The sequence below is a fragment of the Falco punctatus genome (assembly GCF_963210335.1).
Source record: "Falco punctatus genome assembly, chromosome: 4".
Lineage (NCBI taxonomy): Eukaryota > Metazoa > Chordata > Aves > Falconiformes > Falconidae > Falco > Falco punctatus.
This window is the reverse complement of record NC_137583.1, coordinates 59,757,765-59,783,331: the sequence shown is the minus strand read 5'-3', so window position 1 is coordinate 59,783,331 and position 25,567 is coordinate 59,757,765. Positions and strand designations below refer to the sequence as shown.

At 42.9% G+C, this 25,567-nt stretch overlaps 1 protein-coding gene across 2 annotated transcripts; it reads right to left on the bottom strand.

Moving 5' to 3' along the window:
• Nucleotides 1–3,487: 3,487 nt before the first annotated feature.
• Nucleotides 3,488–14,044, bottom strand: INSIG1 (insulin induced gene 1). 2 transcript variants are annotated; one of them, XM_080386778.1, is made up of 6 exons: nt 13,892–14,044; nt 12,904–13,316; nt 10,118–10,242; nt 9,264–9,430; nt 8,702–8,801; nt 3,488–5,782 (listed from the first exon to the last, which is right to left on the bottom strand). In XM_080386778.1, exons 2-6 carry the CDS (start codon nt 13,298–13,300, stop codon nt 5,753–5,755), a joined length of 819 nt encoding a protein of 272 aa, XP_080242904.1. In that variant the 5' UTR covers nt 13,301–13,316; nt 13,892–14,044; the 3' UTR covers nt 3,488–5,752. The 2 variants fall into 2 exon arrangements, with proteins under 2 accessions (XP_080242904.1, XP_080242903.1); XM_080386777.1 differs by lacking the exon at nt 13,892–14,044 and adding an exon at nt 13,736–13,883.
• Nucleotides 14,045–25,567: the final 11,523 nt, after the last annotated feature.

Below are 25,567 nucleotides of genomic sequence, written 5' to 3'. Positions count from 1 at the left end.
TTTATCAAAACAAAAGATGATTCCTAAAGCAACACATTCTGATGAATTTCTGTAACATGAAAAACAACTGGGAAAGAACTTTGGAAACTGAAGTGGCTCATCCCACTTTTATAAAAAAGCATGGTTTAGATTTTTGAATTGGTGAAGCATTTTTTTTTTGTTAGACAACTTTGACCACTTTTCAGAGGTCAGAATCAAAACAACTATTTCAAGGTGGTAACAGGTGTTTCAGTTGGCCCAGACTTTGTGCTTGGAGGTCTTGGCTTCACGCAAAAAATATAAGGGCCTGGCCTTGTTTTTACTGCAGTCAGTGGCAGATGTCCCACAGCCACCTCTGATGAAAGACTTTTGTAATCACTACAGCACATGAACAGCTAGTGCCATTTGGGCACTTGCCCTCATGTACGTGCCAGCCTGTGGTGAGAGGAAACACCACAACCCCCAAAGCCCCACATCATGGGCCAGGCCAATGGATTTCAGGTGATGAGCTGAGGAGCACCTTAACGTGTCCAGGAAAACCTGAACTTCAGTGACCTCTCTCAGTGATCATACCATCTCCTGCTCCTAAACGGCCTCTGTAACATAACATCTCCTTTGTGTCCAAGCCAAAGGTTTAGAAATCTTCCCCCCAAAAAGGGATCACAGCCCCCTTGTTCAACTCTGCATGTCCCAGCAACTCTTTGGTGATTGGAAGGAAAGGCTGTAGGTACTGCTGGGCATGTTCCCACCTGGCCACGGGCCTTTCTGCATCGCAGGATAAAGGCTTCTCCAAGCTGTCATCCTAAGCTACCTGATCTGAAGTTTTGTTCAGATGCATCTCTCTGGTACACCGCAATTCAAAACACAGCCAGAAAAGCCACGGGACCTTGTGTCCTGAAGAACTCCATGGTCACATGCAAACAATTTACATTTCTGCAGGAACATCTCAGCGAGCCTTTCTGTCATGGGCCCTTATTGGATGGGACCTCAACTCTCTTGTGAATCCAGGTTATCTTTTAATTTTTGGGCAACTAAGATACCTTGAAAAGGATGAACCTCCTGTGCACTCATATGCAGGTAAGAGACATCCACCACCTTCAGCAGGACTTACATATACATGAGCCAGTTCAGCTCGGTACTACTGGCCTCCAAGGCTTTCTGAAGGGGGCTGAGGATGTTCAGGGTGGATAAATGTGACCCCTGTGAAGTCTGTTAGCTTTGGCTTGTGCCACACTGTCAGCTGCTGTGATGGCGCTAACCCAGACTCAACCCAGTCTTCAGGAGTTGGCCCATGCAGCACATGGACAGATTGTGCAACGCAGGAACGTGTGCTCTTCTGTCTGGTGAGAACCTCAAGGGAAAGGGTGAAAACCACCCTTTTCTCTCCTCTGTCCACCCAGGAAAATGTGGGCCAGCTGTAATTAGTTCTGTGACTATTCCAGTTCTTGCTGTTTGAGCTACTGGGCTGCTTTTGACCAGTTAGAAAACAAATAATCAGCATCGGCACAGACAATACTCAACATCTACTGCTTTTGGGAAGAGGAAGCTTGGAGCATCCCTGGAGCAGCTACAGGAGTTCGCCTTCCCCTCCTAGCCCCAAGCCATGGGTGGCCTGAGAGATACTTGCTTGGCTGCCACAGGGCACTGCTGGAACCACTGGCCAGCTACTGCATGGGAGAAAAATGAAAGCCATGTTTTGTTTCTGTGCAAAAATGTTGCTTTGTAACTGGTATTTTAAATCCTAGGAAACACAGCAAGTTGGTGTAATCTCTGTAGCACTTGCCTGACATTAAATATAATAGCACTCAAATTACTTAGTACACAGACACAACTTACTGTAATGGAGAAAACATGATTTGCAGCAAGAGAAAGACTTTACTGAGTCAAATTCAGTAAAGCTCTGAGCCTTTATGACTTTTTGGGCAGTAATGCAGTATTTATAGACATTATCATATGTATTTTGAATTCTGTCTTTGAAAGTTAACCAGAGCAAGCCAGAAGCACCACCACAACTTCCAGACTTTCTTATCACACAGATCGGCATGAGGACTGCGGTTTTACGGCACAGGTAATTTCTCTCTCCCTATTTGTAGCCCATGAAGACAGAACAGTATTGCTGCAAAACAGGAGGATTTAAACACAGGGAGATGACTCCAAACTAGGTATTGGGCAATGAGGGTGGTACTTCATTGCCCAGAGAAATCACCATCACCTGTAGGGACATTCCTTGACTTTTTAGATGGAAGAACCTTGCATCACCTGTACCTCTCACAGGTTTCCAAGATAGGGCCCTCAATCTCTTATATGAAGTATGCTTTGTTCAATTAGTCCAGCATGTAATACTTTGTTCTCATGAATTTTGGAGCTACTCTGATGTGCAGTAAGGCAACTGAGACTTAATTTCATTATTCATCTCAATATGTTCCTGTTACATTCAGAGAACAGACTATGGGCCCTCCTGTGGCTAATTTAGCACCTGCAAATCCCCACGCTTAAAGCCGAAGGCTGAGTAACCCACCAAACAAATTTGCAGCAACTATGCACAAGTCAAATCATCACACCTGCTGGAAGACTTTATTGTTTTCCTTTAGAAATTCTGTCTTAAAATTGTCTTTAATTGTCTGTCTTAAAAGGAGACCATCATGTCCTAGTTCTCCAAGACTAGGCTGCATCCCACAGCTTTTTCCAAGAAAATATTTATTTTTAATTCCTTTTGACAAAATCTGAGCAGAGTTTCAGGGAAAGCAATGTACCTGTAGGATGTGAACCACCCTCAGCTTGGAGCTGTTAATAGAGCATGCACTGAAGTTAAGCAAACGAAGGATATTTAAGCTAAAATAGTTAAGAAGTTCCTAATGAAGCTTCCTTCAGCTAAGCCAGACTCTACACTGATACAGATGAAATTTAATGCACTGATCAAAAAGCCATTCTATTATTCATACCACAAACGCAGCAGCTTCTACAAGTCTGAAATAAATATTTAAATGCAGTAAAATTGGAAGACTTTTTGTCTAAATTTGCAGGATACCATCTTCCCTAAATCAGATGATGCAACATTTTTGGAACTGCTTAGCTTTATCATCTGTGCTTGCTCATTCTTACTGTTTGCACTGTAAGATGCTTCAGACTTTAGTAACTGCTACTGCAGATAACCAAGCCACAAAAGGAGCTTGCATGTTTACCCTGCCCCATCCTTATTTTGTTTCAAGTTACGAATTTCAGCATCTTGGAAGACAATGGTAATAAGATTATGTACCTTAAGTCACATAACCAGAACATACATCTATGCTGCTTTGTTGGTACAATAGCAAGAATTTTTTCTTCAACTGTATAACCCAGGCCAGAAGCCACTCGAAAGGTTAATATCTCCAAGTTCAGTTTAGGGGTATTTTTTTTTTTTTTAAACCACTGAGTATGCATGACTGAATATTTGTTATGCAACCATAACAACTGGCCTTTTCAAGCAAGATTCCTGCATAATGTGAATACAGAGAATCCAAGGCAAACATGACTTGATCTTAAAACTTTAATAGTAAAAAAAGTGTAAAACCAAACACACCGCTGAAAACTTATCAGTAAGAATGAGAATTTAAGTGTTCAAATTCAGAATAGTGCAAATTTTCTTCACTCCCCTCCCCACCTCTTCCAAACTTAAACCACTTTGGTTAAGATACTCAGAAGTATTGGCAAAAAATGAACTTTTGACTTAATTTTTGGCTGCATTATTTCTAACACAAACAGATTTATTTTCAGTCTTTACAAATAAGTCTTAAATACTTCTCTATCAAACATCTGTAGAGATCACTGTCATCTTTACTTACATCTGGTTTTACAATGTTTTGAAATTGGTTTCAAGATGGTTACAAAACTGCCTCCCCAGCAGGTAGCATACTTCTTAAGACAGCTGAGCTGATGCAGTCCTGATCTGAGGAGCTACTTTCTTCAGGTAGTCCTAAAAAAATGTGATTATTTAGGTTTGAAGAAGGACCTCACATCAATGAAATTACTCTTGATTTACACCAAAGCAAGATTAGAATCGGGGTCCGCTCTGTAATACAGACTTTGTGCTAAACTTTTCCTGCTACAAAAAAGCACAAGCAGCAGTTACAGCATTCCCTTAGAAGAGTGAAAACAGCCAGAACACTGCTACCTGGCCTCAACTTTTTTTGATGGTCAGCCTTTAAGTGATGCCTCTAACTGTGTCTGAAGCCATGTGAGATTGGAAATGAACACAAAAAAATTGCATAATACGAAAAGGCAAATCCATAAAAGTTTACAAGTACACCATAACCACAAAATTGGAGTATTCCTAAAAATTTGGGTTCAACAAAAGATACAACAAAACTAGCTTTACTAGTTAAATAAATTATTGCTCCATTTGACTCCATGCAGCATTGAAATGAACTCAGAACCTTTTCTCTTTAATCTCTCATAAGAAATGATCGATAATGAAGAGAACATGAGGCTCAGATTTACTGTACATTGCACTTCAACTTTAAGACCTAATACTTGCTACTTAGGTCTCCTGTGGTCTAAGCTATCAAATGAATACCTTGTGCTCACCAGAACTAAGTATTAAGAAACACCAAATGTTTAATGTAGTGACATAAGCACTTCTGTTTTTTTTAAGAAGGCAATCACAGATTGCAAGTTCTATAGGGTTGTGAAAAAACAAGTAGTGATCTCTTTTAGAAACTGAACTGAGAAAACAAGCTGTTCGCTATTCTTCACATACAGTTTACATCACATTTTAGGCCTGCTTCTGTTTCCCATCGTTTCAGTCAAAAACCTGACTCAAACAGAAGCAAGATCAAGGACACCTCTAGGAGGAAACAGCAAATGTAAGGAGCTGGGGGCACGTACTCAATGGCCAAGCACTGACCTGCAATGCAAGTTTCCCAGTGACACCAGACATTTAAGATACCGAAGACTTCCTTCAGTGAGATACTGAAGTGTATGTCCCTATTAAGCAGGAGTGCGCAGACACCCTTAAACTTCTTCCTGAACTGGGGCTAGAACGTGATTCTTGCAAACCTAACTGCAAGCTTCAGAAGTAATGAAATTTCCAGTCAGAATTTCTTGATATAGTTCATGTTCGAACAAGATTGTCTCCATTGTTCACCTATCGTACTGAATTTATGAATTCTAAACTAAGTGACTTCCAACCTTTTCTCCCTCCAACCCTCTCCACCATCAAAGACAGAAACTTAATGCAGCATAACAAGTAAGGGCATGATTCCTTCATAAGACTCCTAAAAGCATTAGTGCAATGCCTTTAATCTGTTTCGATCACTCTTATTTTTAAATAACCCTATTTTTTAAAGATTTGGATAAATACTATTCCTATTAAACCATACTTCATCATTGTTAAGCACCATCAATCTACTTCCTTTGGGCACTGATACAAGAGCTTGTAATTAAATTTCAGTTTCAAGGCTTTAAAATACGGCAGCTGATTCAATAACTTACATTGGAATCTAATACTTGGAAAACTGCCACTTAGCCTGAACAGCTGTATGCAACTTGGTGTTAAACTCTTCCAGAGAACAGCCATACGCAAATGCTTACGCGGTAAATCAGGGTAAGATTTTAAGATAAGCAGTTAATTTCACTTGGCTATTCTAAGAGTGGATTAATATTTTTTTTTCCACAAGTCATTTGTGCAGTGAGCCCATAAAGAGATTATTTTTTCTAAATAATCTTCAATTTAAAACAGGAACACATCTTCGTAATGTTGCTTTCACACTGGCATCATGCTCTCTTCTTCAAAGATTTAGTCATTGTGTGGTTTCTCTGGAATACCCTATGGATAAAAAATACCAAGCACATTATATTTTAATGCCATCTGGTAAGTGAGTACATCATGCAGTTTTCAACGATTAAATGGTCAACTAGCTTCAGAGAGGATGACAATGACCTAGCAGATATGGCTTCTTATAAGAGCTCAACAAGCGTGTGCTCCTTAAATCATTATGGGTCTGTGATGCCTCTATTAGTTAATCTGATAAATCCACTTACCAATTGCACTACTTTTTATAAGCCTTTGCTAGCTTTCCTCCCCATCTCAGTTTATTTCTTAGCAGAAGGCACAGAGTGCTTCACTTAATGGGCATTAATTCAGCTTTTTTTAACAGTCCTCTTTCAAATTGCCTTGAAGCATGTTACTTTATTTTCCAACTAACACCTGGTATCAGATAGACTTACTCATTTCCTCCTAAGTCCCTTTTCTAGTATGAAACCCTGTAGTATGTCAAGCATAACAAATTTAACGAACTTCTTTAAAACAAGCTTGTTCTTTTCATTCTAGAGTCAAAATGCAAAAGTATTTGCAAGCACTGAATGCATTCAGAGCTCTGCAGCCTCTAGCAGTAACAAACAATAGACTTTTGTGAGGTCCAAGTTCCGAATACCACCTTAGTTCACCAGATGTTGAGAATGATGGTTACAACTCAAAGTGAAGTGTTGCCGTCCGTTTAATGAGCACTGACTGAGCAACTTCAGGTGGGTTAACTCATGTAAGCTCACTTGAAATCCAGTGATGGAAGGCAGAAAGCATCCCCCAGCTAAGATTTTTCAGGATGGGAGGGATGTCTCTGGGACATTTCATGCTCTACATCTTTCTTTTCTAACTGCAAAAGCTAGACAGGGCCTGAGGAAGAAGTGAGGCAACTTCACTCCACTAGAGTAATTTCCACAAGTGCAGCCTTCTACACTAGACATGCCCAGAAAATATCTACTGTTGGATCTGTGACTGTCACACGCAGCCAAACAGCTCAGGGACTACAGGAGAACATATCTACAAAAATAACTGTTTTATTCAAGTTTAGTTTAAAAAAAATGCAATATTACATCTTCTTGCCACATTCACAACAGCTGACGAAACCATTCTATTTTAAAAGTGATATTCATTGATCTCCAGCACTGAATGCTTCACAGTGATATACAGAAGTGGTCCTATGAAAATATAGGGCTTCAAGTTTTTCCAGACTACGTAGTGGTAACGACAAGATACTTCTAAACAACCAGAATATAATGCTTTGCCTTGCCAACTTCCCTCTTTCTTTGTAAGATGACAAGCTTGACAGAAAAGTTGCAGGCAGGAGCCAATCTGATTTTAACTACATTCAGGTGAGATGTCAGGTGAAAAAAAAGTCAAAGGAAAAAAAGAAAAAGTCCTATGTGCCTATGTTTATTTTAGCTCTTCTTTAAGACTCTTTTTTTTTTTTTGCCTTCTCAACCTAAGAAGCATAGCAACTGGAAGTACTGCATATGCCAATGTGAAATACAGAACTGTAGCATATAACTGACTATAATTTTATTCTGACACTCTGCTTGCAATAGCAAAGCTTAAATAAAGCTACATTAATATATTTCTTTACTCAATGTGAGTGGCAAATTTAGAAAGAGAAATGACCCTCTCTTCCCCCCATACACACAGTCCTAAGGAAAAACACATGCAGACAGTATGCACTGCTGGAATTTGAAGGGGAAGTGGTGAGCTTGTATTTTAAAGAACCTCAGAGCAAACCAAAATTGACTACGAAGTTAAGGTTGTGACCATGGTCACATAGGGAAATCTGTAACTCGGTATCAAGTCTGCACAAAAAAAACCCCTCAGGAACAGGTGTAGATTTGCCCCATGCCTTTTTTTTTCCCCCCCAACAGCCTTTTCTACAAGAGGTTACTGTTAATTTAGCATAACTGAGAATCAATGGCTAACATTAAAATTTAATTTCTTTAGTAGTGGTGGTCAAGCAGCAAGGCTCTCTTCCCCAACTTGTCTGCAAGACTGTTCAGCCGCAGCGTCAAGTTCGGACTATCCACATTAGAAGTACATTTGCATCCACCCATTGGGTTAGCAAGGCTAGACAGAAGAGACAGAAAGCCCATTCCAGGCAAGACAACTAGATTTACATTAATCTTTTTACTCATTCGTGGTTCAGTCCCCAAAAGCAGCTCTCTCCCTTATTAAACAGTTCAGAGACTAGTATTTCAGGAACTCCTAAGTCTACAAATGCCCTTCCTTCAGTAAAAATGCAATGCAAAGGACTTACGTAGCAAAGAAGACAGAAGTTAAATCAATACAGTATTAATTATTATTATCCATCAGTGTCAGAACAGTTTTCACAACCAAGCCTTAGGCTGATGTGCAGGCATACAGCCAGGTTTACTCTTACATATGCTGCAAGGAAATAATTCCTTAAGAACCTAGCAAATGAAACTGTAATTTATACTGTATTATCCCATATATGGAGTGATACTTGAACTACATTTTAAGTGACCAGAAAGAGCATATTTTACTCTAGAGTAGTGGAATTTAATGCTATATAGGGACATTTCCTTTCATCTACATAAGAAAATGCTTTACTGCATAATTAGAGAAAGCCCATTTGTGGCTCAGTTTTCTAGCTACCTTAGATGTTATTTCAAAGTACTGAGCAGGAGTGATTAAGATTCTCAGCAGAAGTGGCATGCTGATTCTAGTCTTATTTAGACTGTTGCTGGAAAACGTTAAATACAAAAGATACTCAAACACTTACTAAGACAATTCCCACTCTACTGGCAGCACACATTGTACGCTTACATTTCAACTCTTGGGAAGATACCTATCTATCTCTGTCAGTTTGTGAGTCATACCCTTAAAGGCATAGTTTGTTCTTGGATTAACAACAATGGAATGTATTTGGATTGTTAAAGGAAATGCTAATTATACAGTAATTACCATAGCCAGTTGGCGTCCTATGTTTCCTACAGTCACACCTCCTGAGAAAAATATACACGGAAGCCAAGAACGAATGTAAAGAAAATCTGGGGATGTATACCTAGTAAACAAAAGGAAGTAAGTTAGAGGCAAGTTATTAACATCACCTTACATACTCTTAACAAGGTGCTATGGAATTCTCTCTCTGGACCCAAACAAAAAACCAGTAACATAGGAGAAGAAATAGGGAGACCAAATGAAGTCTGTTAACTTGGTAAGCTTCTTAAACCCAATGTCCTAGCTAGCAAAGTTTAGAAGCCAGTTAATGATACACCAAGCCAGCGTAAGTTCAGTTTTCTGAGCTTTTACCACTTCAACATACATCTCAGTTTGTCTGCTCTCCACCCTCCACCCTCAGTTCTCAATCTGATCATTTCTAAGAGACAATCAGCTGCCTTAGACAAACAAAAAGTCTTATTACAAGAATATGCTAAATATGTTAATAACTAATTCCAGTGCAGATGCATCCCTATATCTAGTTAAGACATGAGAACTCAAATAGTAATTTAAAAGCTTAACTTACTGATAAACACCATTATATACAAGAAACTGGGTTATCAGAGTTGCTACAAAGGCTATTGTAATTCCAAGTCCGAGACCACTTCTTGAACGATCAAATGTCCACCACAGACCCAGTGATAAGGCTGCTAGAGTCAGGGACAGCTGGATGTTGTTTGCAAAATCTAGTTTCTGGAAAAAGATGTTAAGGACAATCCTTTTAAGTCCGCAGACATCCTGCTGCTGAAATTGAACAAGGGAGAACTCAAACCTGAAAATGAGCGTGATTCTGTATCTCTACAATACATTAGGGATCTCGTTTTCAGACCTGACGAGCAATCATAGCTCTTGTTGACTTTGACTGGAGTGTGAGTAAAAAGGCAACATCAACTTTTGTCAAACTAAGTGTCTAAAGAATATACTATTTTGCAATATATTTAACTTTTATGGATTTCTGGCTCAAGTAACCTAGTTATCACTGCTGATTTAGATTTTCTGCCCAAACCACCATTATCCAACACAAAGAACACTGACTGAAAACTGTTCAGTGTACCTCACCAGTAAACTGTGTTAACTCTTAGATGCAGACAACATACGAATTAAAATAACACAACTATACTGTTACGCTTGCAGTTAAATCAGACATACCATGATGTCTACCCCTCTTCCCTCCCAGAAGCCCCCCCCAACTACTTTTAAGTGAACTGTGTTATCTATCTTAAAGTAACTAGTGTGGTGTACTGCAAGTCTCAGAGAATTTTGTCTCTGCCAGTAGCACCATCCTTACCTTTGTAAATTTCACAGATGTGAGTCGGAGAGACTGTTTCATGACAACAGACTAAGCACATCGAGCAACAATGCAAATTAGTTCAAGGATACAGCACTTGCATGGTTAATGCCAACGAAAACTGCTATACATCGCATTACGCTGGCCCATTCTCTCTTGAATTTGTGTGGTTCCCCAAGGTGGCTGTCAATGCAGGGATACAGCAGGCCAACGACAGCTGCAAGAGAAGCAACACAACTTGTACGAACCATTATACAATGATTACTTCAATATTACTAAGTATTAGTTTGGCAAACAAGTGCTTGACAAAATACAGGCACTTGTCATGCTACTCCAAGTCTGATGAAGTAAAGCAAATTATTACTCCCCTACTTTAGAAAAGAAAAAAATCCACTCTAACAAGCAATTATCTGTCTGAATCTTTAAAGCAGAGATACATATTGCAACGTTAAAGTGTTACTCTAAGTTCCTTTTCTCCAATGAGCATGTACCATCTGACATCCTGAGCAGAAGCTTGTTTTGTACCAATAAATAACAGAGCATAACAAAAGCTGAGTTACAGTGAGTAATGCAATTATCTGTTTATTGGTCACGTGCAGGGCAGTTTTATGAACTCAGCTCATTAGCTGTGAATCAGGCCCTGAATTAAATATTTGCCTGTACTCAAGTTTCTTGGCAGAGCTGCTTTCTCTTCTTCTGCCAGGCTGTAGATCAGCCTATGCTCCCATCCAAATCAGGTGGATTACGATACTAAATAGAAGCAGAGCTGAACTTAAAGAAGCACCTGCTATTGGTCATATTTATGAGAGGGAAAAACAACTACTCATACTATTAACCAGACAAAGTTTTTCTCCTCATATAGCATCTTCTCAGTCTGCATGTTGGTTGGAAAAGAAAAACATAGGCTAGTGTTAGATCAGTTGCTAGCACAAACACTAGATGAGTTTCGTTCTTCTAAGCCTTGCAACTCCATGTGTTGTCACCAACTCCAGGGCTAGACATGCTGCTTTATAACTGTATGTAACATCTGTCTTTGTTCCCTTTCCTACCCTTCCCCCCCCCCCCTCAAACTCTGAAGAGAAGTAGCTTAGTAACTTCAATGTTAAGAAGGCTACAAGACATATGATTCAAAGGCAGGCATGTGGTCTGATGCTGAAACAATTTCATTATTCTAATGCCAGTTACCAGATCCTTTACCTTATGGTAACAGCTAAATGCCAGAGTTTTATCCAGCTGTGACAGGACTATGAGAACTGTCATTGGGGTGTATCAACCTCTTTTTACTACAAAGTTTGTAAGTCATTCAAGTTAATGGTGTATCATTCATACTCCCTTACTATCAAGTACAAATAGCACATGCCAATATGTAAGCAGCCCTGAGGAGAAAGACTTGGGGGCGTTGATGGATAAGAATCTCAACATGACTTGGCAAGATGCATTTGCAGCCCAGAAAACCAACCACATCCTGGGCTGCATCAAAAGACGTCAGCAGGTTGTGGGAGGTCATTCTCCCCCTTGACTGCTCTTACAAGATTCCACCTGGAATACTGCGTTCAACTCTGGGGATCCCAACATAAGGAGGACATGGACCTGCTGGAACAAGTCCACAGGAGGGCCATGAAGATGGTCAAGAGGCTGGAGCACCTTTCCAATGAAGACAGGCTGAGAGTGTTAATGGCTGTTCAGCCTGGAGGCGGCTTCAGGGAAACCTTACAGCAGCCTTCCAGCACCTAAAGCGGCCGACAAGAAAGCTGCAGAGGGACTTTTTACAAGGCCCTGCAGTGACAGGACAAGGACGGGATAGCTTAAACTGAAAGAGGGTAAGTTTAGATAGGAAGAAATTTTTTACTGTGAGAGTGGTGAGACACTGGCACAGGTTGCCCACAGAAGCTGTGGATGCCCCCATTCTTGGAAGTGTTTAAGGCCAGGCTGGATGGGGCTTTGAGCAACCTGGGTGAGCAGCAAAGGGGTTGGAACTAGATGATCTTTAACTTCCAATGCAAACCATTCTATGAATAGCGCTGCATTAAAAAAACAAAATGCAAGAGTTGTTTAAAGTACTTTCAGTACAAATAAGGTATGATTACAGTGGGTTTATTTCCTAAAATTTAACGTCTTTTTAACCCTCCAATCCTTCATTAAAGCGTTATTTTGTTTCGACAAGGATAGGAGTGGGCTTATTAACGCTAATGCACTGGCTGCTGTGCCAACCGCACCGCAATCCGCGTTTTCTGGGGTATTTTGTGCTGCAGCTCTGGAGGCGGCCAGGGGCCGGGGGCAGCGGGCAGCCGCCGCCGCACGTGACTTCCTTGTTTTCGGCCCAGCCCGTGGCCAGTTCGCGCCGGCAGCCAATGGCGAGCGCCACCCGCCACTCACCAGTTCGCCGGTAGCCAATGGCCGGCGGGGGGGGGGGGGGGGGCGGGGACAGGGCGGCACGCCGCGGCCCCGCCACGCCCACTCGTGCCCCGCCGTGGGGCGGAGGGGGCGCGCGGGGGTACCCCGCGGTGAACTCGCGCCCTCACCAGGGAAGCACGGCGGAGCTGCGTGGGCAGCGCCTGTTCCCACAGCCACCGCCGCGCCACGGCGCTGGAACTGCTCACTCGCGCTTCCAGACCGCACCGCCGGAAAAACGCACTTTTATCTACATTCAGAGTGCACCGGCTCAAAGAAAGCCTTGGGACACGCGGGAAACGCGTGGGTGGCTCCTGCACGTGGATAACGCTGGAGCAGGCATGCATCCTTCCAAAAGGCTGAGTCGGCATCACTCTGGGATGGAAGCACTGAGCTCCCGCATGCACAGGTCACAAATTCAGCCTCACCACCTCTGCTCCCCACGGAGGGGTAGGGAAAAAGATCACTCGTGGAGTCAGCAACTCACCTGCTGCTGTCCCGCAGCATGGGGGCACCCACCAGGCTGAGGAGAAGAGAGTAGAAATGACTTCGTCGGGGAACAGAGTCACATTCCTCTGGATCTGCAGCAAGTTCAGCACCAGGGCCATGAAAGCACCGACAACGAAGAGGACGACACTCCTCTGCACCAGGTGTTGACTCAAGTTCAAGGTGCTGGTGGTGGTGGTGCTGCTGCTGCTGGCACTGGTGGTACTGGGGCTGTGCGCTCCGTGACCCACCAATGCCAGCGAGGGGCTCGGTACGGAGGAACTCAGCATCTCGCCCACCTTGGCGGCCAGCCCAGCAGCCGTGTCCCCCAGCTGGGTTTTGTGCCTTCCCCTGGCAGTGCAGGAACAGCTCCAGGCGCAGGTCTCCAGCCTGGGCATTGGCTTCACCAGAGTCCTGAAACACAGGGCCAGGCTGTTAAAACCCTCCAACAACGGGTCAGCTCGACGCCTTACGCACCGCTGACACGCACCTCCCCCCGCCCCCCGCCTCCTCCAGCGCCAACCGGGCAGCTCAGGGCCCGACAGGCCGGGGGAAAAGGTGGGCGCTGAGCAGGAGCGGGGTGACCAGACCCACCTCAGCGGCCACACGGCCGGGGGCTGCGCTGCTGCGGCCCGTCACCGGCGGGGCCCCCGGCCCCAGTGACCCGAGCGGCTAAGCCCCGGGGGAGGCCGGGGACAGGGACCCCCGCCCACTGCTCCCTTAGACCCTCTCCCTCGGGGACGGGGCTCGCTTCCCAGCTGGGGGACTGTGTAAAACCGCGCCGACCCCCTCCCCGCCGGGCACCGGGGACGCGGGCCTCCCCGCCCTCTCACCTCAGGGGGCTGCGCCCGCCGCCGCCTCAGCCCGTGGGGGAGGGCGACCGGCCGCCGCTCTGCCGCCTCCCTGCCGGCTTGCCGCCGCGGCCCGCGCCCCGTGTAAGGTTTATAAGCCCCCAGCCGCGGGTGTCACGTTACCCGCCGCCGACCTACCCGCGGCCGGAGGCAGCGCCGGGCCCGCCGCTCCCCTCCGCCACCCCTCCCCTCGGGCCGGGCCGGGGCGCGCGGGGCGGGGCCGGGCGCGAGCGCCGAGCGCGGGAGCCGCCGCGCCAGCCCGGGCGCCCGCGTCCAGTCGGGTGAGGCGGCGCAGCCAATGGCGGCCGGGCGGCTGATATGACGTGCGGGACACACCACCCGCCCCCCCCACCGCCCGCCGCCCGCGCTGCGGCTGACGGCGGCAGGACCGCGCGGCGGCGCCGGCCAATGGCGGGGCGGGGGCGGGAGCGCGCCGCGGGAGGGCGCGCGCGCCGCCGCCGGGCGGGAAAGGGACGGGGGCGAGGGGGCGCGCGCAGCGGCGGGGCTCATCGCCCCCACTGAGGCGGCGGCCCTGGGGAGAGCCCGGCGCCGAGCTGCGCCCGCCAGCCCGCCCCGGGGCGGTGGTGGAGGCGCTGGTGGCGGCGGCGGTGGTGATGGTGAAGGTGGTGGTGATGGTGGTGGCAGTGGTGGAGGTGGCAGTGGCCTCCACAGCCCAGCCCTCCCGTGCTCACCCAGCCCACCGTGGTGGGTTGCCCCCTTGGGAGAGGGCAGTTAGTCACGGGGAAGGTTGAAGGTGTCAGCTGTGGCATCTCCTGAAGATGAAGGGACCGGTGACCCTCACTGTCATAATTCTACAATGATGGTGCAAGGAGATCCCGCCAAACCCATGACTGTGTAAGAAGATGGTGCCAAACGCAGACACTGCATCAGCGCCCAACCGCGGGGTCCCTGGCACATCCCAGACTCCTGGCTGTTGCCATCAGTGCTGGCAGCCTGAGCAGCCACTCTGCCAGCACCCGCCGAGCCTGGGTCGTGGTTCTCCCAGCCTAGTGTAGCGTCATGAAAACACAGTCAAATGCAAGTTCACCCCCTGGGTTCTGCAAGGGTCTGGAAAGTGGCCTAGTAGAGCTGGTCAGCTGCATGTGCTGTACATCACGTTAGAGTTCAGCACCAAAAGTTGTCTACAGAGCAGGACTCAGCTGCTAGGCTTCTTTTTTTAAGATGCCGGTTCTCCAGAATACATTAGAGACCGGTATGTTGATGCAGTGGGAATAACTGGATTTCTTGTTTATTTGGCTGGCCTCTCTGGAGCCAGCACATCTTCTTTGTCATGTGAGGTACGCCCTCTTCACAACTGGAAAGAATATAGGACCCAATGGCTTCCCAAGCAATGACACTGAGGGGTGAAGAACAGTTGCTAGCCATGCCTGTGATGGGCAGAATGATGGTCCAAGTTCTTGAACCATCAATGTTCAATGATGGTTCCAGTTGTCTTTCATTGATGTGTTAAATGTAACAAAAAATACAGAGCCAAAGATACGGAAAAGGGCAGGTCCAGGTCTTCTGTATATCATAAAAAGTAAAATTTGTCTGGGATATGGCTATCTTTTCTGATCTTTGCTCAGTTCTAGCTGGGACGCAAACAGGATTGCCGAGCCTGCTGAGCAATGTGCCTTTGGATGATGTACTTCACTGTCTTGGTGATGAACAAATTGTTAGTGACACTGCTGGAAGTGACAGAAGAGCCCAGTATTTTTCTCTCAGTAATGACTGCTTTGGGATCAGCCCAGCCCTGTCTCACAGACTTTACTGCTGGACTGCTGTATATGTGTCCTTTGTATGTGGAGCGGTAAATACTCCATTTCCACTGCTGTTTTCTCTCAATAGTGTACCGAAACAGCTTTTGATTTTAGTCTCGTGGGCTAAAATTGTTTGGATTCTTCTGTCAGATTTTTAACAACACAATTTATTTCCCTTTCTTCGTGTTTTCTTCTGACCTAGTGGACCTGCACTGTAAGTTTGACTTAGCTATTTTCAGAGAAAACAGCCTTAATATATTGTTAGCATTTAATGGGTTCCTCCGCAGAAACATTTGATTTGTTCCAGGAAATCACATGCAGACATAACACTTCCCTTCATGGCAACCATGTGTGAGTTTTGAATCGACACAGGCAATTTATCTGTGTCCCTAGACCGCTAAACAATAGCTTTGGCAACCCTAAGTAAGAGATAGAACTCATTCCCTGGGAAATTTTCTTCCTTGTAGAATCACTTTGAGATTTATCCACAGTCCTGTTGATCTGAGATAAAGTGACCCATCTTTGTAAGAAACCTCTTTCTGGAGTTTACCTGTGGGAAACAAGTATAATTCATTGTTGCTTGTGCCACATCTCTACTTTATTTGAAATAATATCTTTCTGTATTAAAATTTTTTTTCCTTGAGTCTTGCCCATCTTCTGAGTGTCTGGGCAGAGTTCACATTCCCTTGTGCTGTGTCTGCTAGTTTTCCTTCCTGAAAGAACCTCTTAAGCATTTTTTTTAACTCTGTGTTTTTCCTTTCCTCATGCTTATGTCTCTTTTGCTACTTCCTGCAGCATATTTTATTACTTTTGTTTATCATACTCATAATATCATGTGGTGGTGCCCTTTTTTCTTCCAGGTTTCTTTCAAACAGCAGAGACCAACTTCTGAGGTGGCAAAACTTGCTGCAGCTTCGCTAAAACCAGCAGAATCAATACAAATCTACACTAGTTGAGAAACTGGACCTAAGCATGTTTTTCCTGAAGGTACCTACTTAGAATAAAGGTTAAATGCCCTTTATGTTCATGTTGCTTTACAGTCATAGTGCTTTACATTTCCTTTCCAAATCCTAAAAAAGGTTAGGCCTCTGCATGCTTTGAGTAATGCCTGAAATTTTACACTTAACAGTTATTTCTGGAAAGAAGTGCTCACGTGTCTTTGTAAGATTAATGACATTGTTATTTTTATCTTATTCCTTAGCAAAGACGGCAGGATGTACAAGTACCCAGCATCACTACTCATTACAGAAATAAATAATTTCACCTGTTCTTTCATGCTTGCTGTGTTAAACTCTGTGATGTTCTGAAATCTGACAACGTGTTTGTCTCACAAAGGCTGTTTCATGGGCCTTTTACACGGGAAGCTTAGGATACTTGGACATTTTATTTTTCTCTCTACTTCAACTAGATAAAAAAATGAGCTGGCTGCTGATACAATCTCAGAAGGCAGTGGTAGAGAATCACGGAGCAAGACCTGTATTATGTGTAAAGCTGCTCTCCCTCTGCTCACTGGAGACTTTTTGGAGTTTATTCACCTTCAAGACTTTCTCCTATTGATACAAGAGTACAGAAACCTTTGAGTCATAAGCTAAGCCTTAGTCCCCTGTGTCTCCACAGAAGGATTTAGTGACATGCCTTGTTTGATTCCTGATGCTAGCCTTATGTACAAGAGTTCAAAAAAACTTTTGTCATCATCAGCAGTTTATCAGACTGAGTTCTTTACTTTATCAGCGGTCTCCAATGTAGTAGTGTGAATTCTTAGGAATCTGCAGCGAAGCCTGCAGATGGTGTGGTGCCTTCTCAGAGGTCAGTGTATCCTGGTAATAAATGGTGTATGCTGAGTTCTGTAGGATAGTTTTGTGAAATTGCCCAAGTCCCAGGGCAGGAGCTCATTAAAAGCTAAAAGGAGAAGGATGGGGAGGGATTACATGGTACAATAAGCAGTATGCAAAACATACAGACTCTGAACAAGACAAACCCTAGCCAGAACACCTCAGGCTTGTAAAACAAAGAGGTAAAAAAAAATGTGTTAGTGGTTAGTCTATAGTAATGTGAGTCATCCACAGTGAGCAGAACTTAAAAACTTGTCTGTTTTTACATAATCTGAGGATGAGAAACTATGGTTGGAGTCTGAGCATGGAAATGAAACCCTAAAATACCCTAACAAAGCTCTGTCTTTGTGTAGTTAATAATATTGTAGTGGGCACATGACAAATGTGAACTGAAGTTTTTTTGTTTATTTGCCGACGTTTCTCTAGCTGCTTTTTGACTAGAACAAAACAGAAAGGACAATTATATGTAGGCTGCAGTCTTCAAGTGTCTATAAATTCATGTAACAACCGTCATATAATTAGCTAATCAACATCCCACGTGCAGCTGTGGGTACTTACTCACTGTCAATGGACCTCTGTCCTGACACAAAGACGGCATCTTTTGCCTCAGTTTCGTCTTCATTCATCACCGTTGTTCTGCATATTTATAGCAGTGAGTTCAATGAGTTCATGCTTGATATTCAAGATGGTGATTTAATCTAAACATCCTTACAAAGAAAATACTATTTGTTGGTTATATTATTGTGATAAAGTTACTTGTTGGATGATAATAGTAGGTTTGTGAGGCTGGCATAAGCAGTGTTACAGAGGCAAGGTATTCTGTCCTTGGTGTGGTTAAAAAATGTTGGAATTTTGGTCTTCCTATATTTACTTTCATACATTTATTTATACTATCTCCAGATCTTTAAAGTTACTAATTAGAAGTGGTGTTTCCATCCCTTTTTTCTTTTCATGTTCACTGTGACGTAAAAAGCAGGGCACTACAAGGAGCAGGTTTCCTTGAAAGTAAAATTATTGGCTGTAACACCTTTGTAAATGAGTAGCTAGTCAATCGTTATATGAGGGGATGTCCAGTTCCTTATAATAATAGTTCAAGATAGTCTAAAGAATAGGAGAAATAAACAGAGGTATTCAGATTAAAAAAAAAAAACAGAAGAAACATTGTGTTTTGTCTTTTATATGCATTTGTTTCTTGATGCAAACATTACTTGCATGAAGAAGAAAACTACATTTCTATCACCAGTTCCTATACAATGTCAGGTTTTGCAAAAGGGCTCCTTCGAGGTGTACATGCAAGTGTGTCCATGGCTGATTGTTAGCTCAAGTGTTTTTCACTTGTTTGATGACCTGGGACTTCCCATATAGGAAAAAATCAGAAATTTCCTCAAGGATTGCGGTGTGAACTACAGTGTCCTTACTCAGCCCTCTTCTCATGGTACACAATTCCAGCACTTTTGTCCTCTCATGATGGCAACCTTCCCACTCCCTTCTTGTCATATGTGCCTGAGGAAGATGCTTCTGGAATTCATATGCTAGCTTGTAGTGTTAACCATGGAGTCACCACAAAGGAGTTACTCCCCCTGTACATGCTTAAAGCTTTAGACTTCAACATGCCGCAGTAGTGCCACATGGAATGGCACTCTCCTGTAGCTGTTCAGCTTGGAACAAGTAATTACAGAGGAGAGGAAGGAGCTTTACAGCATCCTCATTTTATAAACTCTTACCACTGTGTCAGGTAGAAGGACTGTTCTCATCTAGGAGACCTAGCTGCAGCCTCAGTGTCTGATGAGATAGCCAAGGTCTAAATCAGATGAGCAATTTTCTGCTCTGCCCCTTTCTTCCCTGTCCCCACTGTGCTAATAGCTATAAATAGCAGAGCTATGGCTACAAAGAATAGATTCAGTATCACACACACTGGTTATATCTGTACATCTTCATGCCCCTTAAACTCTGGAGCACTGTGGCCCAGAGCTTTAGAGCTGTTGCTATTGTATGCAAAACACGTTCTTCCAGAGCTTTTCCACACAAGGCAATTCTGCCCAATTCACATGGCTTTTAAAAAAATAGACCTTGAAGACATCTATCGCTTATCTTCCAGGATGACTGCATGAAGGAGGTCAGAGGAGGTGCCTGAATACTGCCAGTGCCTCTTCCAGGCTGCCATCTTGAGAGCATGAATATGTAGAGCTAATCTCACCATGATTTTTTCTCCAGACATGCTGTAGTCATATATTCAGAGAACAGTCTTGGTTTTGAACAGAACATTGGGAAAAGCTTTCCAGTGTAAAGTTCCCAATGCAACCGGGAAGACCAATGCAGAGGAAACCCAACACTGCAGAGAGAACATGTGCATGCACTAGTGCATGATGTGGTATGAGTGTGTGGCTTCCACGTGGCATCATGATTAGTACTGTAACATTGCCACTTTTCAGGCAAAATCTTAAGATTCCGATTCCAGTGATTCCATCAGTTCTCTTAAATGCAGTTCACTATACCTAGGCGGTAAGTATTGCTGTTAGGTATGTTATTAGATTGCCAAGCTGAACTTTAAGTTAAAAAAGTGCAGCATATGGGAAGCCTACAACTTTGCCTGGAGCAATGCTTCAGAAACCACTGAAGCTAGGTTATTCTGAAAAATGTACTTAGTTAAAGCCAAACCCTTCAGCCTTTACTTATAAAAGGACACACTTTACTTGTAATAATGAGATCAGGCCATTTGCATGCAAACTCAAAGAACATAATTATGTGCTAAACTGGACTAGTTGTATGCTAACGTAACTCTTGATATCATTGTAATGCAGGATTGGACCTTATACAACAGCTTCAAATATACCACAGTGAATTTTACTATTTTTATAGCTACTGCTAACGTTAGTCTTAAATGAAATACTGGGTTAGGATTCTGCAAATTTCAACCTGTTAATGTTCTGAGCTGTGCACTGCCAGCTTCACTTGCTTATTCAGGCTTATTTTGGGATGCTCCTAATGCAAAGTACTGAAGGAGTTCAAAACACATAGGAGAACAACGTGCATGGCTTAGGAACATGCACTGTGCCCGCTCAGTTTGCTCAGATTAACGCACGTAATGGAGGTGCTGAAGTTAGTAGCTGTTGCTTTCAGGTGACCTTGGCAGGAGCAGGGGTAAATGGTATGTCCAGAAGGCTGCTGAGATCCCAGTTTGTCTGGTCTGGCCTTGGGAGGTGTCTGTTTCTCTCCTCTGACTGTGGTGAAAGCTTCTCTTTCTTTGTTCAGAGGTAAACAAAGAAGGATAGGTTCGAGCTTTGAGGCCAGAAGGCAACTATATGTTTCTACCCTGCTATCATACAGAATGGCTTGTAGGTCCAGAACTCACCCAGGTTTCATTGTTTGGTCAGGTTTGTTTGTGTATTGCCTCACAAGGTCAGGTGTCTGTGACATTTGCAAAGTGAGATCGGTGGCTTCACATCTATTGCAGAGGCTCAGAAACTGTGATTGCAGAAAGACAAACAGGCATTAACCTCTTGGGTGTTGCTGGTTTGTTAGGTCCCATATCCGGCAAGTGAGAAACAAACACAAGGAATAAAGAATGATAACCCCATCAGAGGAAACAGAAGAAACAAATACAAATTGCCTCAAGATATAATGGATTTGTGTCCCATCTGAGAAGCTAAAAAGTCTCTGCATTCCATCTGAGAAGCTGTTGGTCTTCTCGTCAGCCAACCTAGGCATGTATTCAACTGAATATGTATTTAATTTTCTCACATTCACTGGAGGAATCTCAGTTGGAAAAATCGAGCAGGCATCTGTCCTCTGCATCTGAATCAGCAGCACAAAAACTTGTGGATATTAAAGAGAACCTGCCCCTATTTTTTAACTTTTAAGAATCTGCTGTTTTTGCTTTGTGGTTAGTTGGTTGCCTGTGTTTGCCTGTGGAAATCTTTGTTCTTGCACTGTGTTGTTTCTCTGGAATGCTATGAGCAGTTGTTTTTATTTGTTCATACTTGGGTGGAGCTAACTGTCTAACTGGGTAAATATTTGCAATGTTATACATGCATGCACAGAAGACAAAGAGGGTAGGATTCCTATTGACATGAATGGTATTTTACATCAGCCTGGCAATGTAAAGTCTTAAATAAAATTGGTAACTACAAGGCCACTTCGTATGGTCAGGCCATGTAAAGTTGATTTAGTATAAATAACTGTCATGTCCGTATTTATTTGTAATTACAGATGGACTATATTTTCCAGTTGGGAGGTTTTGTGATTACAGCCATGAAGGGGAGAGCTGACTTATTCACCGACTTCATGTTCAAAGGTGCTTGACTTCTACTGGGACTTAGCCCTGTTGAAAAACAAGACATTTATTTACCCGCCTGTCTTTGGACATCAAGGGTGAGTTTTCCACAGATGTAGAAATTCCCTGAGTGAACATTAATAGGTCTAAATGCCTGAAGCTGTTTTGACAATTGCAAGCTTGTGGTACTCATGGAAGGTGTGTTTGTATATATAATAAATACCTTGTATAAACCTTACCAGGTGACTACTGCATGTATCAACATTAGCTAAGCTACAAAGTACACTATAAAGATCTACACACATATGAAGAGATTGTAATAAAGACTTATCACTGAAGAGACTGTTAATAGGTAATGCAGCCTTTCTTTGTACAAAGGTTAATAAAAATGGTTGTGACATAAGGAGAAGTCAAATTGAACTCCAAAGCTGAGGTGTGTGTAGACCTGGCGCCAGTTCAGCTTCTGTGTAGATGTAGCTATGAAAGCCTGGAGCTTATCATCAGCTGATTTATCTGCCTAGTCTTGAAAGAGTTGCATAGTCTCATAGTGCCATTGCTTCACGCATGCCTTAAGGGAACAAGTGTCTGTCTGTGGGTCTAAGAAAAAGCTTTAGTGTAAGAGTTTTATTTTATTCACAATTATTTGTCTTGTTTGAAATTCTCACTGTATTTCTTCAACGTTCAGCTATTTATTCTTGTCTTCAAAAAATAAATTTAGAGTTTCACTTCCACAGGGCCAAACTCTGATGCTTTTACACTGTCTGGTATCTTACTTCATCATTAGTTCCACTGGGTTCATTGATATTAATTGTGGAGCAAAGTATCCCACAGATGGTGTAAAACCTCCCAATCTGTTTTAAGCCTTTTATTACCATAGTGTTGCCATCCACTCCCCCACTCCTCCTCGTCCTTTACTGCAGGTCCCAGGTTTTTGTCTGCCTTTACTATGTGTGTATTGAAGCTCTGCTTGTCTCTGTGCAAGCATTCATTGACCAGGTAGTCATCACAATCTCTGCTCCTGCTTCATTATTCCTGTCGCCAGTCCCTATGGTGTGCTGGCAGATATCCCTGTGGAATCGTTCCATGAAGCAGAATGGGGATGTGAGCCAGGTAACACAGATTGCCTTGCTGCTTTGGGCTGTACCCCTTCTCTGATCTAATTCACTTCTCCCCCATCCCTACGAATGGCGTGGTGAGTAAGAATAAGCAGCTGCAGAGAGGCAGCCTGCTGAGGTCAGTTGTAACACTGCCTGTTTTGCCTTCCCTGCTTGGAAAGCACGTCTCTCTTCACCACCAAGCCATTTCACAAGGGTTGTGCTGAATAATTTCCTGTGAGCTCTTGCCTACCAACTGATGGCAAACTGACTGTAACTTTTCTTGTTGTAGGGGTCTTTGTAAGCTCCTTTTTAGATCCCTGTCAACTCACGTTGACTATTTCCCTCAGTGACGTGTAACTGGAATTTATAAAAAAGCATGTATGATTCTGTGTTTTTCCTTGCTACCTTCATTCTGAAAACATCTTGAACATTATTTGCTTAGTGACCTTTACCCAGTTGTAGAATCAGGTTAAAAATGTTCAGTGGCTTTAAAGGTATAGGATAAGTAGGAAAGCAAATGCTAGAAAAGGCAGCAAGGCTGAATAGATCTTTTTTCATTAAGAAAGCAGGCTAAAAATGGTACCAGTTCCACAACCTGATATTCAGTAACATACTAAATATATACAGACCGACTTCCTTATGATTTTGAGATTAGTATTACCAATCCTATTTCTCTACAGTGTTTTTCCTGCTTCTTGTGTGTAAACAATCTGTAGTAATAGTACAGCGGCACTCAGTCCTCATCTTCAGGCAGCCACCCATGGAAATTAGTTCCTCCTTCAAGTCTTGCCTTTTCTCTGGGTGCTGCATTTAGTGATGCTGATGATATGTGTGTGAGTAGCCTAGGACATTTCTTATTCTCTACCAGATCTTTATCCTACCATCACTGTGTTTTCTGAGCACTTCCATCCGGTTTTGCCTGAAGATTTGGACAAAGCTTTCTAACCTGGATTATATATGTATTTCATTGACGTAGTGTGAAAGCTTATCTGAATTGGGCAAGCAGAATTTGTCCTGTTGTTTGGTCTTGGGACGTTACTGAGGATTCATTTAAGTAGCAGAGAAGCTTTCATGACGCTGAGGAAGTAATGTGTCCTTCTGTGCTTCTGCTCACTTACCTGGATCTGTTAAAGCCAACTCTTGTCCATTCACAAAAGAGATTTGTCATGAAAATCTGGTATCTGGATTGGCAGCCAGTCAGAAGTGCCTAACTGTCCAATGACTTTCCCCAGAAGTAAAAGTTAAATTTGCACTTGAAATTTTTAAGCACATATTTAAAGTCCACGACCTAATTTGCTGAGGGAGGTCATTAACATTTTGCTTTGTATTAGGAAATACCTTTACGAATAAATTTCAATGGGAAAAGCGAAAACCTGGGTTTGTTCCAAAAGATTCATTCATGAAAAATTCTGCTGAATAAAAAAAGAAAATTACAGTTTTTTAAAAGACTTAATATATATTTGTTATGGAAGTTTTAGTCTAGACTAACTGTACCTTTTACAGATAACTATTAATTCAACTGATGTTTGTGATTACAATGTAGTAAATACTGTAAGAATTACTGGCATGTCTTTAATATTCTCCTTGCATAACATATCTGGATTCTCCATAGAAATAAAGCCTGCTGCTATTTCATGTTGAAGATGAAGTATGTCCATCAATGTCTTTCCTAGGGGAATAGAGAGAACAAGGACTGGGAGAAGGTCATTCAGCAAACACAGTCCTCGTGAGGAGCAAACTTGCACAGTAGCTTGTCTTTAACTCTTCCCACGCAGTGCAGCATGTCATTGCTTTTGCAATAAACCATTCTTCAGAAACAGATACAAACCAGCTGAAAAACAACTGAAAACATAATTTTATAAAATACTGTCAAACAACTTTACATCGCCTTTCTGAAAGGCTGCTTTTCAGCATGAAAAAAAGAATGGCAGAAGTGCAAGGAGGACAGAGAATCTTTATGACCAGTGGAAGCATGGTGGGCCTTTTGCTCTAGAGAAATGGATGGATGAGATCTGCTTAAACCAAGCATTAGTAAAATAATTTGGACCTAGGCTTGTGGTAATGATGTTTAGCAAAAATGCTGCCAATGCTTTTTTGCTGCCCAGAGTTATACTGAACTGAACAAATTTTCTAGGGTTCTGTTTTGCACCAGCCTGCAGCTGCATAGTTGATCAATCCTATCTTTTGGGAAAAATTGAATTTGTACTGAGGTATGAAATTTTTAGTTCAGGTCTTTTACAAAGATTTGTTCCCAATAACTAAAATCCTGTTTATTTGTCTATTGCAGTTCCTTTACAGTTTGTTGCATAGTACATCAAGAAGGCAAACAAAGCTTCATCCTCCTCTGGACAGCATTAGGAACAGATCCACTGACTCAACTGCTCAAGAGGATGAAAACCAAAATTTGGTACTTTATTCCAAACCAAAGCACATAAAACTTCTCTTCTTCTTTGACCTACAGTCCCACAACTAAACTATATAAATATATGTATATATCTATATAAACACATAACTAAAGAACAAGAGAAAATACAGCAAACTGTAGTATCTATGACTGCATTCGCTACTGTATCAGCATTGCTATGACTTCTGCTGGTAACCACAATTTTTTCTTTTTTTCCCCCCAAACTGCCTCAGCCATAGCTTTTCAAACTGATTTCTATTTCCTTTCCTCATTTAGTCCATCTGATAATGCTACCAGACATGATTTCATCTCCTGAGAAGACAGAAAGAGGGAGGATCCAGATCTGGTTTAAATTCACTTTTTTCTGCTCACCCCTTAATCTGTGTCAAGTTATGCTGGGTACGCTGTTCCGAGAGACAGCTCAAGCTTTTTTATCTGTCTTAGTAGC

What these genes read in the sequence shown, in the direction of transcription:
- INSIG1 (XM_080386778.1), bottom strand. Translation starts at nt 13,300, where the DNA reads ATGCCCAGGCTGGAGACCTGCGCCTGGAGCTGTTCCTGCACTGCCAGG. An exon ending in GCATTAACCATGCAAGTGCT is followed by an intron (nt 9,431 to 10,117) that starts GTATCCTTGAAC and finishes ATCTTTTTCCAG; the next exon opens with AAACTAGATTTTGCAAACAA. An exon ending in GTATATAATGGTGTTTATCA is followed by an intron (nt 8,802 to 9,263) that starts GTAAGTTAAGCT and finishes TTTGTTTACTAG; the next exon opens with GTATACATCCCCAGATTTTC.